Genomic DNA, 15,359 nt, shown 5'->3' with positions numbered 1-15,359 from the left:
GTAGATAGAATATAAAATTCTTCCTCTTCAGCACCGGGAGATAGAATATAAAATTCTTCCTCTCCTCGGACCTTTCCGATGCTCGGAGTGGAGAACCCACTCCCAGTTCATCATTCCGGATTCTGGGGGTGGGGGATCCCACCTCAAGTTCCCTTTCCAGCTGTAGATAGAATATAAAATTCTTCCTCTTCAGCACCGGGAGATAGAATATAAAATTCTTCCTCTCCCGTTTCTCAATCTGTCTTTGCTTTTAGAAAAGACACGATTGTCAAATCCGGGCACTCGATGCACGGGGAATTTTATCCCGAAGCCTGAGTAGGGATAAGTCAACGCCTAACACGCGTTGCCGGGTAGTCTATTCCCGTGAGAAAGACGAAGTCTATGTATTCAAAATCATAGCATTAAGTCTAAGAGAAGCAATTCTCTTAGCACAACGTTACATGTGAAGCGGGTTTTAATAATTCACATGCTAGCCCGATTCAAACGGTAATCGGTAAAGGCACGTCAAACCCGTTGATGGCTGGGGGTTTGCCAAAAATCCCAAAGTCTATGTCTAACACGCATTGCTGGTTAGTCTTTGACCGTAAAAAGGACAAAAGACCACATATTCAACATTGTGGCAGATTGTTGTTAATAACACCATAATCCATGCCTTTTATGCATGGGGAATTTTATCCCGAAGCCTAAGCAGGGATAAGTCAACGCCTAACACGCGTTGCCGGTTTAGTCTTTTACCGATTGAAGAAGACATCAGAATTCCAGTCTGGGGAATTTGATCCCGAAGCCTAAGTAGGGATAAGTCAACGTCTAATACACGTTGCCGGGTAGCCTATTCCCGTAACAATGGCGAAGTCTACGTATTCAATATGGAACGGACTTAAACAATCTGCATGCTAGCCCGACTCAAACGGTAGTCGGTAAAGGCTCATCAAACCCGTTGATGGCTGAGAATTTGCCAAAAATTCTATAAATACGAGTCATTGACGCATCAGCTCCGTCAGTTGGTCTCGTGACTCGAACATCCAATCACTTAGGGATAAGATCCACACGTGCAGAGGAATCAACTTTCATAGTTGGTCCTGCAACTCCGACACTTGGGACCTCTGTGCTCCAATACCTTAAGAGCTTAAACTGTGTATACTCCAGTAAACGTACAAGTATAAAAAGTCAACGTTCGACGATTCAAAACCCTAGGGTCAACACCGGTCAACGCGTAACCCTAGACCAACGCCAGTCAACGCGTTGCGACCAAAAGTCAACGTTCGACACCCTAGGGTCAACGCCGGTCAACGCGTAACCCTAGGTCAACACCAGTCAACGCGTTGCGACCAAAAAGTCAACATTCGACGTTCGAAACCCTAGGGTCAACGCCGGTCAACGCGTAACCCCAGATCAACGCCAGTCAACGCGTTGCGACCAAAAGTCAACGTTCGACGATTCAAAACCCTAGGGTCAACGCCGGTCAACGCGTAACCCTAAGTCAACGCCAATCAACGCGTTGCGGCAAAAAGTCAACATACGGTGATCTAAAACCCTAAGTCAACACAATGTGACGGAGGTAGTTCAAAGTCAACTCAATGACACGAGCCAAACTCAATTCATCAGCTGCAGACTCGAGACTCCGACGACGGCCAAGCGATAAACGCAGCGCCGGAAGAACTCAACTCAATGACACGAGCCAAACTCAACTCACTAGTGATAGACTCGAGATTCCGACGACGGCCAGGCGATAAACGCAGCGCCGGAAGAACTTCGGTTATTCGTCAAAGCATCGAATAGACCGAAAATCGAAGGAGCCAAGAGTTGAAGCTAACTACAGGTCCTTACGCCGATTGAAGGCTAGACCAATCACATCCAAAGTATTCCAGCCTCTTCTATAAAAGAAACGAGTCCGGAACGCTTTGGAGGGGGTATCTGTAGGCATCGAAAATTGCCTATAGGTCTCCACGAACGGTTCAGTGTTAAAGAGCGACGATGAACGTCACTATCCGATCCACAGGAGTCCAATTGACGTCGATGAACGATTGAAGTGAATCGACGAACTACGTGAGCTGATAGGATTTCGGAACAACGAAGACCCGGGCCAATCGGGAACTCGGCGATGTTCACAAAAAGGACAACGCCCTTCGTGTCTCGTTCATTCTATAGATAATCCAACCATTGGAACAGATATAATTCTTCATCGAGCTTCCAACGCACTTGGAATCACTCAAATCCGAGTTCGGACGAAGAATTTACAGCGGAAGCGGACGAATGCACCTCAACGGAATGTCTCAGGAATTCCAAAAACACCCCAGGGGTGTCTCGAAAATTCCGAGACACCCCAGGGGTGTCTCGGATTTCTTGAGACACCCCGGGGGTGTCTAGGCTTTTCCTAGACACCCCAGGGGTGTCTAGGCACCCTAGGTGCTCCCATTGCCTATAAATAGCCACCCAAGGCCTCATTTTTGGAGATCTGGATTTTTGGAGAGTTGGCGAAGCCCTGCTGCAGTGAAGAGTGGTCGAGCGCTTCAACAGAGGAGAGGTCTTCATCAGATTCTTCATCACCCGTACCCGTTCCTTAGTATTACCCTTCGCCGGTAATCCTAAGAAGAGCAGATATCTCGTTTTAGCCGAGATAGACGCTTCAGGCTTCTAGATCTCTCGCGGATCGACGAAGCTCTGTCCGATTTTTCAGAAATAGATCTGATTGCCCGATGGTCCACGGATATCAACGTCCCCGTCACAGGCCAAAGACCCACGCAAGCAAGAAACGATAAACGGATCTTGCGTTTATTTTCAAGAAAGTTGTAATTTTTATTTCTTTGTTATTTGAATTCATTTGTAAACGATTAAAGTTTAATGAAATCAATGATGAAGGCAACTTTCCTCGAAAACAAAGAACCGATTTCATATTTTCTCCTACAAAACACCTTCCTCGTGGGATCGATATCTTTATACTATAACTTGACACGGTTGTGCACTTACAACCTTTTTGGTACATGTTTATACCGCATCAAGTTTTTAGCGCCGTTGCTGGGGAAGGTGCTTAAGTAGGTTTTAATTATTTTGGTTCTTTAACTTGTGTGTTTCTTGTGAAAGAACTACGTGAAGATTAAAGATCAAGAATTAGAGATTGAGGAATTGGATATTCGCTTGTGGTAAGTCTTCTTCCTTATATTTTCAATTCCACACCTTTAGTTTGTTTCTCACAATTAGTGACAATTAGGATCTTTAAAAAAGAATTTTATTTCCGTTGACCATAATAAAATTCACCCTTCACTTTGACAATTACTAACAAGATAATAAATTCAAACAAATCCCCCTTCTCATTTGCTTGATTGTTAACCCTAAAAAAAAATATTTTTTTTCTTTTCCATCCTTTTTAGTTGCTTTTAATTCATAGGGTTGCATTTCATATCGTTAGTAGGAATTCACCAAGTGATTTGAGCATCTTGATTTGGCACACACTTAAAAATATTTTTAAGGGCAAAACCCCCTAATCAAGATAAGGTGAGGGATTTCATCACCCTTTTCTTAGCCCAAAAATCACTAATTTCTCACTACACCACTCAATCCTAATAAAACTCATTAGACGTTGGCCCTAAGGATTCGAGCTCAATAAGGAACAAAGAATCCTTAAGTGAACCGGTTTAAGTTTTCTTAGATTAGTTGGTGTCTAAGGCAAGGTTTAGGGGTTGCATAAAGCGCTCTGTAAGGAACGAGGTACTTAATTGATCTCTGATCACTCTCTAGTACTATCCTTACCTGGCTAACTACCCGGGTAAAACTTTTATCTTTTCACTTTAGGAATTTTTGGTTAGGAGCTAGTCTAGTTGAGTTAGGCTTAACCCTAGAGTTAGAGTGATTGAAAAATGATTGATTTTAATTTGTTTTAGTTAGGATTTTCCATTTTCTTCTTAAAAAAAACTAACTTTTATTTTTCCAAAAAAATAAAAAAATAAAATAAAAAGAAATTGTTTTTGGTGAATGCAAAACGTGGACAAATTCATTTTGAACAAATGGCTAATCCACAAGTTTTTCAAAATTTATGTTATCCCAATAGGATTGAAATCTCCAATGAAGCTCGGGAGTTTGTAGAGAGTCCATCTCAGTATTCGGTGAATGATCCAATTTTTTCAACCCACAACCCAGGTTGGGCAAGGTACATAAACATTGCATGGAATCAGGAAAACCACTCTGGAACTCAAAACTTCACTCCCTCTTTGAACCAACATTATCCTAGGGGTAATACAGTTCCTTTCAATTCTCATCTATAATTTCAACAACCCAGTCTGTCACATCAAAATCAGTCTCCACATCATCAAGTTGTAACTCACACTCCTTTTGATACAGATCATGATGAACATCTCAATATTTTGGAAAAAGATTTTGAAATCATAATTAAGGCCTTCACACTAGCCATGGATATGTTAACTCAAACATCCTACACGATGAGCTCCTTTATGCAATCAACCAAACTCATACTTAACTCTAACACTCAAGCTATAGCTAGATTAGAAACCCACATTGATCAACTAGCTAGTGCCATAAGTGAAGGAGAGGAAGGAGAAATTTTGAGTCAACCCGTGGTCAATCCTAAGGACACTCAAATGAATGCACTACAGTCAGGAAAACAGGTCGATAATCAGGAAAGAACACCTTTAAGCCAAATTCTTGTCCCAATTCATTCTTCCCCTGATAATTCAATTCAGGAAAGACCGGGGGAAGAAGAAGCAGATCAGGTTTGTCAAAATAAAGAAACTGTGTTAAACAATTGCTGCTTTAAACTGAATTTTGAAAAACTCTTTCTTGATGAACTAAGATTTTTGGAAAATAAACAACCACCAAATTTTTACACATCAACCATGAATCTTGGGGTTGAGAAAATTGTTAAAGAAAAATTGGTTGTTAGAGAACAAACATTCACAAATCAAGAACCTAAGTCCAATATGCATGACACCAATAATACCTACCTTCCATTGCCATAAAAATCATTGAACACCCCGGAATGCTTAGAATTTCAGCACATTGTTGATTATATCATGTTGAATTTATTTAAAATCCGTGGGAGAATTTTCAGCAATAAGGTAGGATTCAATGTAGAACATGAACTCTTCATGTTGAATATTTCATTCTACATTGATTATTTTGTTTATTTCAGAATAATAAAAAGAATTTATTCTTCTCTCATTTGAGAGTTTCTTGTTCAGTTGTTAAAAAAAAAGAAAAAAAAGAAACAGAAGAATAAATTTTTGATTTCATCCTCCTCAGATCAAAGATAATTGCAGATTTTTATCAGCCGACCAAATGTAAGTGCTTCACTTCTTATCTACTTTACTTTATGCATCATAGAGTTTGCATTGAGGACAATGCAAAATTTAGGTGTAGAGATGGGAATTAGTTATTTTTTCTCTTTATTTTACCCTTTTTCTTAAAAAAAATTATAAAAATATCGTCACTTGCCAAATTGATAGAGTTATGTAATAATTGATCTATTTGATAAATTTGAAATTTTCTAATCCTTAGTTGGTTATTTACTTAAGTTCACCTTTTATGATAACTCTAAATAAATTTCTTAAGAAATAATTTTTAAAGTAGTATACTTTACTTAAGCCTTAACTTGGACTTTTATTTAAAATAATAAAATTTTTGCATGCTTAGCTTAGAGTTGAAAATAATTTTTCAAAGTGTCTTGATTTACATATTTTTCAAAATATATATATACATACAAAAAAAAATTACAAAAGAAGACTGCGAAAAATAGGCACCAAAAAGAAAAAAAATAATACTCTTGAATTCTAGGTGATTCTATCTTATAAAGCCTAAGCTGACCGAGTAATTAAGCCCAAGGAGTATTTCCATATTTAATGACCTAAGCCCAATTGGGTTGGGATCCATTGACCCAAAACTCGTTAAATGGTCGTTTAGAAAGCCCGTTAAAGTAGAAAAAAATCACCAAAGAAGAAAGAGTTAAAAATAATATTAAAAAATAATAAAAAATAAAAATACTAATAAATATTTTATATATGTATATATGGTCTTGGAAAATATTTTAGATCAAGCAACTTGAATATTATTTTAAACAAAGAGTTAGCATGTTCTTTTCAAAACTTTTAAATTAAATTTCTAAGTTTGGCTTGATTTTGTATTGCTACAATGAGAAGATTTTCTTAAAAATATACCTTAGAGTTATATATAAAAATGTTTTCTTGAGTGATAACTGGCTCCAATTAGATTATCTAAAAGTTATCAAGTGAATTTAGTTATTTACTGACTTCTTTAATTTGGCAAGTTGACCGAATTTTGTGGGTATATTCACTGCAAACCCTCACGAGACTACAACTCGTCCACTAGGGTAACCTAGGGGTTTAAAGGCTTGTTGTATGCGCTAAATACAACCGCGATTCCTGCGAAAGTGAGTTAGGATTTTCTTTTTATTTTCTTTGCTAGAGGACTAGCAAAAGTTTAGGTGTGGGGATATTTGATAATCACATTTTATTATAATTTTATACCCTGATTATCTATTTTTTATGAATAAATATACTACTAATCATTATTTTTATCTTTTAATTATAGGTTAATGAAGAATAAATCTCAAACTCTCATCTCTCAACAAAGGCCCCTTGATTTAACACCAAAGCCCAAAGCCAAAAGTAAAAGAATGAAGCCCATGAAGCCAAATTATTTCTTTCAATATTTAATGAAGCATTAAAGCCCAAAATATCAAGAAAATGTCCAAAAGTCTATGCCCAAAAGCCCAAGAAAAATAAATATACCATCAAGGAATAAATGAAGAAGTTTTGTGAAAAAGGAAACAAATCATGCAATCTGGATATCTCGGTAATGTTTGGTATTTTGAAGTTTTGTGAAAAAGGAAACAAATCATGCAATCTGGATATCTCGGTAATGTTTGGTATTTTGGCCATATCTCTCTCGTATCAACTCGGAATTGGCTGAATAAACATTCTCTGGAAAGCTAAGAACGAGATTTATAACTTTTGTATTTGACATCTCTGAAATCGGAACATATCATGGAAAAATATTCATACAAAGAAGCACGTTCTGAATTTCTGTGCTGGAGAAGTAATTATGGGAAGAATTTGAAGGTTAATGAAGAATAAAGCTCAAGATCTCTTCTTACAGCAAAAGCCCATTGAATTAGTGAAGAAAACAAGTAAAAGGCCCAAGAATTCAAGCCCAAAAGCTCAAAGGCTAAAAATGATTCCTTAGGGCTTAAGTCTTCATCCAAGGGCTCTCATTCATTGTTGTTTACTATAAATAAGGGTAGAGAGTGAGGGGTTGAGGGTGTGAAATTTTTGTAACTTCTTTTGGAGATGAGGGCTACTCTTAATTGAGAAGGCCTTCCAAAATTGTAACTTTTTGTTGCAATTAATAATAATAATTTTTTTCACCACTTTAAATTTTTCTCTTCTTCTCTTTGTTGGATGATGAAGATGAAGATGAATATGGAGAATTATTTAAATGTTTGCATTTCTTTTATTTTTCTCTTTTATTGCTTATTAGTTTAGATTTATTTCTATGCTTGTAGTTAGATTTTATTTTTATTGTTAAATAGCCAAGAGGCTAGAACTCTCTTGCCTTAGATTTATTTCATGCTTATAGAGTAGATTTATTTTCTTGCATTTAATTCTTGCAATTTTATTTTGTAGTTCAGATTTTGCAATTTATTTTGTAGTTAGATTTTAATTTTTTATACTATTCACCTTGAGGCTAGAACCCTCTTGGGTTTAGTTTTTCTTTTTGTTTATTTTTATTTTGTTTGATTCGCCTTTAGGCTAGAATCCTCTAGGGAATCACCCTTTTCTAAGAAGTGGGTTCAATTTTAGATTACCATATCTATAATTGAATCCACTATCTTTAATTTCTTATATTTTTTATTCTAGAATTTTGTTCTTCATTCTTGATTTTTTTATTTGTTTCTTGATTTTATTCATTTTTCCTTCTCACCTTTTCATATATTTTGCAAAATGATACGATAAGGGTCCTAGCAAAATAAGCTCAACCCTTTGGCCAACTCCCACAGTTTTCTCTCGGTCTTAGTGGAAGGAAAGACCTAGTCAACTTTTAAGAGTTCTAGGCATTCACTCCTCAGTCGGATTACAAGTCATTGGCTCTTTATCAAGGTAAGCTCAAAGCACAACATATGGTCGAATCCTCCAGTGCAACTCGACCATCATAGCTAATTATAAGACATTTGTACCTTATCAGGGATAAACCCAAGGCACAACCACAGAGGTCTCGGCCCTACCGACTAATCAAGCCGACATTCTGGTGTTGACACAAGAGACGATATTGGTCGGCACGAGAGATCCTGACCTTTCAGAGGAGTCGACATCTTCATATTGACTCGAGAGACGATTATTAGCTAAGACGAGATGACATTCCAACCAGTCGAATAGGCCGGCACTCCCGAGTTGACGCGAAAGGTGGTGTCGGTCGACCTTATCATCGAGGATGACCTTACTTAGGGCACTCCACCACTTACTGGGAATTTCTTAGAAACGACTAGAGGTACATTCCCTGTTACCGATTAAGTTGAGAACTTGGCCCCAGCCCCAAGCCTCTATCTCAGAGCATATGTCAACATCTCAGTCCACCTCGAACAAACCTTATCTAGACTTTAGCCTGATAAGGTCTCCATGACTTGTCAGCTCAATAACTTTCTAGAAAATGCGGAGACATACTCTCCCCTAATGAAATAACTCCCTCCAGTCGTTAGCCGATACCTGTAAAGCAAGGGATGATTCAACATGCCAGTATGCCTTCTGCCACACTCTCAATCGCTTTCCAGAAAATGCGGAGACATCCTCTCCAAAGCTAAAGTGACTTCCCCCCAATCGCCAGTCGACACCTGTAAAGCGAGGGATGACTCAGCTCTTAGGCTGCACTCCAACACCGCTTCCCCAGGCTGGGATATAGATAACCTATCTGATCCAAACCAGAAAAGGGGAGGATCATCTCTAATGGACAGAAAAAAGAACACACAGTTCCTTCATCAACACAGAGGAGCTCAGGTAGATCTCTCTGGGCATGCACATTGCCACCTTAAGAACCACTTCGGTTCTTGACCTTCCCCTTCTCCACTTGAGTTGCACTAACTTGATTGTCGGTGGAACCACGGGGGAACTGGTCCCTGCCCTCTCATGGATTCTTCTTGTCTATGCAGCATGAACATCAAGTCCTTGTTCAAGAACCAGGCATAAAGTCGAAGAAGGAAACGGGCCCTCCATCATTCTTCATCACCCCACAACCATGCTCTTCTGGATTATTCTGTTTGATATTGAGCATCAACATTTTGGCGCTCACCGTGAGGTCACTCTTCTTTTTTGAGAAGACATGCCAAGTTCTGATCAAGGGTCTGATTCTACTCACCCAGAAGAACAACATCGGAGTTGCATCATCCAAGCTAAATGAAGTTAGAAGTTTTATCATTCAAGCAAATGAGGGTTAACTTTGGCTAAGAGGAACCAACATAGGTGCAATCCTCGAAAGTCTCAGCAACTTACCTGGGTAATGTTTGTCAAGCACACCATCAATTAAATGGTAGAGTGATCTTCAATCCCCTAGAAAACACTCAAGCAGAAGATCCACCATAAGAGTGGTTGTTTTTCTTGAAAAGCGACCTTGACTTCTAATCGCCATCCAAGAATGAATCTGGCCAGAACTAGAATTTAATGAGGCCAAATATCACTGAAGCTCCAATAGTCGAAAGCTCATATGAGCATAGGAGCAGTGATTAAGTCTGTGATAGCCGCTTGGGACTATGAGGACTCTTCGAAGGAAATTCCTTGCATTTTGGTATGTTTATGTTTCATTAAGTATGGTTAGATTATATTTTAGAATATTATATTATGTATATCACCATCCGGTAATGTTATTCCAATAAATACTACTTATTCCCGATATATCACTGATATTCGCTATCCGATATGGATTTTGACTGTCCGATAAATCCCCGAAAACCGATATTTAAAACTTTGTTCATTATAGCCTTAGCATTTCCATGTTCATTGCGGCATATTCATTATGACCACATTTATTGTCATCTAACCAATCATGACCTAATATTACTTGCATTCACTTGCACTGTTACTCGGAAATTAAAATAACGATACCTTTCCCCACAAACCTTGGAAGGTATCTCTACTAGAGAATTCTGATACTGTTGCTTGGGAAAGTTTGTCTGGCATCAGAAGTACACTCCCACAAATAAGCTTTGATTGTCAAGATATCCAACGTAAGCACAAACTTTAGAGAATCTCATCTCCATTTGATTGGGAAATAATATCATTTTCTTCAGTGAAAAAGCTCCAAGTAGAATGAGAAACTCTCTACTTCTCTTGCCAGTGCATATAATGGTTATTCCGAGCGTTTGTATAAGTGTCACTGCCCCACCCTTTGTAAAGATTTGCAGGTTTGACACTGAATGTCTCCAGTTACAGTTAATAGTTACAGTTCCATTGATCACCTAGGCTCCTTCTGAGTTGCTGTTATGAATTATATATTGCAACTTTGGAGGACAGAAATTCAAGGGTTCACCGTAAAATTATCCTAACCAAACTTAACCTATTCAAATATCGTCTCCACCTCTTTATCAGAAAGATCACGTTTGCTCTTTCAAACCCTATTCAAAGGAACATAAATCATATTATGAACTCTTATAGATTAGTTGTCCCTGATTCTTCTAATTATTTGCTACATGTTTGATGTTCATTTTTTGTCTCCATAAATAGCAATATGTTAACCACGATATTCCTCTATTTTCTGTTAATTCACGATGGGCTTTCAGTGCTTTGCGGGTCACTCAATCTAACTCCAAACTATAATAGTATTCGAAAAGATGTTATGACCTTGTTCTAGCATGTAGAGCTGAGGATCTATCCGTGTTTAATATGCTTATGAACTTTGAAGAATGCATATTTCATGTTCTTAAAACCATACTTTTCCATGCAGGACGAGTGGATGAGGATGATCAGGACATTTGTTTATGGTATTTACATGTAAGCCGGAAAAAATTCTACGAGAATAAATGGGTTGCAATCTCAACTACCCTAAGATGTAAGGATAGAGAACCAATCATACGTACCAATCATGTGAAATAGCAAATTCTTGTGGAAAAATGGTAATATGAAGTGGGAAAAGGAAAGTAAGATGCTCAAACTCTCAGTGCGCAAGCTACCCTGCATTAGGATAAGTGCCTACAGCTCCATGTGCAGCTTGCTGCTGACAAGCATCAGATGTGACCACCCAAACTTTTGGGCAGCCATCCTCTTCTAGTGCTACAACCTGTATAAGAAAACAAAGATACATATAGGAAGAGTCAATGGGAATAATTATACACGAAACCAGACCTAGCAAAGCAAGAAAATAGAAATTACGCTTCACCTCCACCAGTTTCAGATTTGGTCTATTGCAGCATATACTGGGACCCAAAAAGAAAATAAAAGAAGGGATCTGTAACCTTTAAAATATAAATCAATAATATTGTTAACGACATTGAATCAGAAAACCAAGCAAAAGCAATTCAGATTAAGCCAGTGTTAATTCTGATATATTCTTCAAGTAATTACATTTAGCACCACAACATTCTGTAGAAGCACAAACCACCTGGAGAAATTTTTGGGTTTAGCAAATAAGGATGGCAGCAAAAACAAAGGTGATAAGATTTTTTACGGTCAACAATGGAAAATTTGGAAGCATATGCTATATATTTTTTACAACTGAGCATAATGCATGAATTGTCAAACTATTATGGAAAAGCATACACATCTCTGTGCTTGTGGCCTTTTGCCTTCATTTGTTGCACCCTGAACCCAAACTGTAATAGAGCTTTAATGCAGAGTATCAAGCATTTGTTGAAAGCTCCTGATGCCAACAAGATGAAACTTAAAAAAAACTTTTAAAATCTAGAATTGTAAGCAGCTGTCAACAATATGTAGAATATTCACACATGTCAATCAATTTGCTAGTGCAGATAAAAGTGCATAGTCATGCAGAATACTCAAGAAGTTTGATAAAACTTTCATGGAGAAAGACCTTAGGATAATTATTTACTCTTTTGGAATCTTCTATGTTCAAATATAGATGCATTTGTGTGCGTTCTGTGTGTGCCTGTGTTCTGTGTTTGTGTGTGTGTGTGTGTCTACATGTGTATGCATAGATATCTGTACGTATGTATGCATACATACATAATTACATACATACAATATTTCTTGTGTGCATGTATATAATAATAATAATCCTCAAAAAATTTGATACTTTTGAATGCCAAAAGTTTCAACCCCATTTCACAATAGGGGAAGACTTGCCTGTGTTTAGGTTTTTTTCCTGCATACATCATAACAGTAAGGAAGAACCAAATCCCTTACCATGAACTTCCTCATCAGAAAAACATTTCAATTTCCCAAGAAGTCTGCTTGCTGTCATAACTTTAATGCATTATTATGTATGCACGCTTAGTGGCTCGTTTCATGTAAATTTAGATTGATATGGAGCAAGATTTCCTGGATAGTAACCAATGCTTGATCACTCAAGATATTTTCTATTAAGACTCTTGATCACTCAAGATATTATCTATTAAGACTAGTTTTGATTTTTCTATTGTTATTTTCCCTGCATAGAGCTTTCTATTGACGACTGAAAATTTGGCTTGAGCAAAAGAAAAATTGTGTATAAATTGGTGAAAAACAAAATTGTTATTTGTAACACAGAGGGTACATTCCTACTTCATGAGATGATCTTAAGACATCCTATAACAAAGAAAACAAACAAAAAGTCAATAAAGTTGAGTTTTTAGGACAGTGATGGGATCTTCTCTTGACTTTGTCCATCAGTTTTGCTCAGGCATGAGGGCCTCACTGCTTTATAATAGAAGAATGCCATCATCTTAGACCACTCTTCTGCTGTTCGAACCACTGCGAACATCCCATTAAAAGGATCATGTCATGCTCTTAACTAGCAAAAGATATCTGCATAAAAGTTTTGTTATTACCTTTATCCCTGTGCAAGATCTTTCCAGCTTTTGTGAAGATTATTTCAGGAAAAACGGATACTTGAAGAGCTGAAACCAGTTCTTCCTCAATAACAGCATCCACAGCTACACACTGTCACGGCACCGAAATAGTCAACATCAGTGAAAAGGCAACACCAGATAAAACATAAGCCACAAGGTCTGATAGAAGCTTACTCTTGGTGACGGGAGTCCCGTCTCCCAAAACATCTTTATGGCTCTTTCCAGCTCGATCCTTGCATTTTCATTCTCTCGAGGCCTACATACATACGTATAATCTCTCACTTATGACACTGGGAAAAAGAATCAATCTTATTGATCGCGCAGTTTCTAACAACTAGGTCAACCTTTTGTATCGGTTGTGGACGAGTATAACAAGGGGATTGAAGTCCTTGAATACAGTATCCTCCCATTCTTTCACAGTGATATCTCTGATAGGCTTGATATAATTATCATCCTGCCAAACAATCTCCTTATCACTGTCGTAATCCTCGTCGCCGCCGTCTTTCTTTACGTTCTTGATCGTGATCTTATCGAAGAACTGATCAAAGTTGAAACCCCAGCCATCCGCGTCTTCAGGCCAGTCGGGGTCCTCCTCTTCGACAACCAAAGGATAGTCAGCTAGGAGCTTCTGCATCTTGATCTTCCTCTGAGTTGGGTCGGTCTCCTCCGCCGGGTCTTCAACCTTGTCGAGCATTTCCCTGATCTTTCTCCTCATCTCCTTCCTCTCTTCTTCAGTCATCAGATACGGGTCGCCGTCATTGTCACCGCTGCCGCCAGAACTAGAACTGGGTTTGTGGGCTTTTGTTTTTTGTTGATGGGGTCTGATTTTCACCTTCTTAACAGTAGCAACAGAAAAAAAAATTATAAGAAAGCTAATAATAATAATGCCAATAAAGGATATAAGAGAATTATAGAATGCGCGTGGTGAAGGAGAGAATACCAGCATGGGAGTAGGTTTTGTGGATGACAAGGGGCAATTGTGGCGGTTTGCAGCCAGGGCTCTTTCTTTTAGGCATAACGTCGAACAGCTGAGGAGCATAGATGGTGAGAGGGCCATTTTGCAGGTCGGACGTAAGGAGAGAACAGTAACCAGAACAATTGAGAAACTTTTTCGACAGGAAAAATCCCTAAAACGGAAAGACTAAACCCTGGAAAATAAACTTAAAAATAAATAAATAAATAAGCAAAACATAGGAGGAGGAGGAGGTGAGCGCGGGAGAGGAAGAGGCGGAGGCGGATTTGTTTTTTTCTGTGAGTTCCAAGTGATTTTCTTTGTAATTTACCTTTTGTGATAAACATACACACTGAATAAAAAGAATCAGAGCCACAAAAAATTTAATGTATTATAACAACGGATCGAAACCCTCTCTAATGAGTCACTAAGTCAATAGTAGAAAACAAAATCTGTTAGGAGCTAATCCATTCAATAACCAATTAGCTAATCGATAAGCTAATCATTAGCTAATCGATGAGCTAATTGATTAGGTCGTATCAATGGCTGATTAAGATTTCTTGGAGTTCATGGCTAATCTAAGGGTTGTGGTTAATTACTGTAGGTATAAATAGAGGAAGGGAGTGGGGTTAGGAAAGTGTAAAAAAATTTGTAAACTCTTTTTTGGACAGGATGATCATTCTTAATTGAGAATGTCTTCTAAAATCATAAATTTTAGTTTGTCATAAATCAAAAATTTTCTTTCTTTTTAATTTTTGTCTTCTTCTCTTTTAATGATAAAGATCAAGATTTGCTTCACAAGGAGCACAACCTTGCAATGTAAGTTTTTATTTTTCTTTTTTATTTTCTTATTTTAGAATTGCATGTTTTAAAATTTTATTTCTTATTTTCATTTCATGTTTTATAGTGTAGGTTTATTGCTTTATAGTATAGATTTATTTTTTGCTTTGTAGTTTAGATTTATTTTGCTCTTTTATTTCATGCTTTGCAATGTAGATTTTTTATTTCTTTCTTTTATTTCTTTATAGTTTAGATTTATTTTTTATTCTTTTTATATTTTATAATTTAGATTTTAATTTATTTCTTTTAATTTCTAGTAGGATTAGCTAATCTCTTGTAGGAATTGTAGGATTGGATGAAACTAGCTTAATTTCGTTTTGGATTTTAAATTGCTCTCTTTTGTGCTTAGAATAATCATATTTAGGATAATCAACTAGAGAACTAATTAATAGAAAAAGAATTTAATAGGCTAGACTTATTTTAAATGGTTTGATAGTTTATATATTTTTTAAACTCTAAGGTTATTATCTAGTTTGTTTTAATGAGTAATAATATTGCTTGAATATGTTTTGATAGGTTATGCTTGTTTTTAGTAACTTGATTGCCTATGCC

At 37.3% G+C, this 15,359-nt stretch overlaps 1 protein-coding gene across 2 annotated transcripts; it reads right to left on the bottom strand.

Moving 5' to 3' along the window:
• Positions 12,653–14,434, bottom strand: LOC109829513. Of its 2 annotated transcripts, none has more exons than XM_020396608.1 (5): positions 13,956–14,434; positions 13,360–13,847; positions 13,190–13,271; positions 12,995–13,106; positions 12,653–12,917 (listed from the first exon to the last, which is right to left on the bottom strand). In XM_020396608.1, exons 1-5 carry the CDS (start codon positions 14,070–14,072, stop codon positions 12,796–12,798), a joined length of 921 nt encoding a protein of 306 aa, XP_020252197.1. In that variant the 5' UTR covers positions 14,073–14,434; the 3' UTR covers positions 12,653–12,795. The 2 variants fall into 2 exon arrangements, with proteins under 2 accessions (XP_020252197.1, XP_020252196.1); XM_020396607.1 differs by having other exon boundaries at positions 13,360–13,850; positions 13,956–14,432.

This window comes from Asparagus officinalis, chromosome 2, assembly GCF_001876935.1.
Source record: "Asparagus officinalis chromosome 2, Aspof.V1, whole genome shotgun sequence".
NCBI lineage: Eukaryota > Viridiplantae > Streptophyta > Magnoliopsida > Asparagales > Asparagaceae > Asparagus > Asparagus officinalis.
Note: the sequence above shows the minus strand (reverse complement) of the source record. Positions and strands in the feature narration are given on the sequence as shown.

What these genes read in the sequence shown, in the direction of transcription:
- LOC109829513 (XM_020396607.1), bottom strand. Translation starts at nt 14,072, where the DNA reads ATGGCCCTCTCACCATCTATGCTCCTCAGCTGTTCGACGTTATGCCTA. An exon ending in CAAAACCTACTCCCATGCTG is followed by an intron (nt 13,851 to 13,955) that starts GTATTCTCTCCT and finishes GCTACTGTTAAG; the next exon opens with AAGGTGAAAATCAGACCCCA. An exon ending in GATCTTGCACAGGGATAAAG is followed by an intron (nt 12,918 to 12,994) that starts GTAATAACAAAA and finishes GGATGTTCGCAG; the next exon opens with TGGTTCGAACAGCAGAAGAG.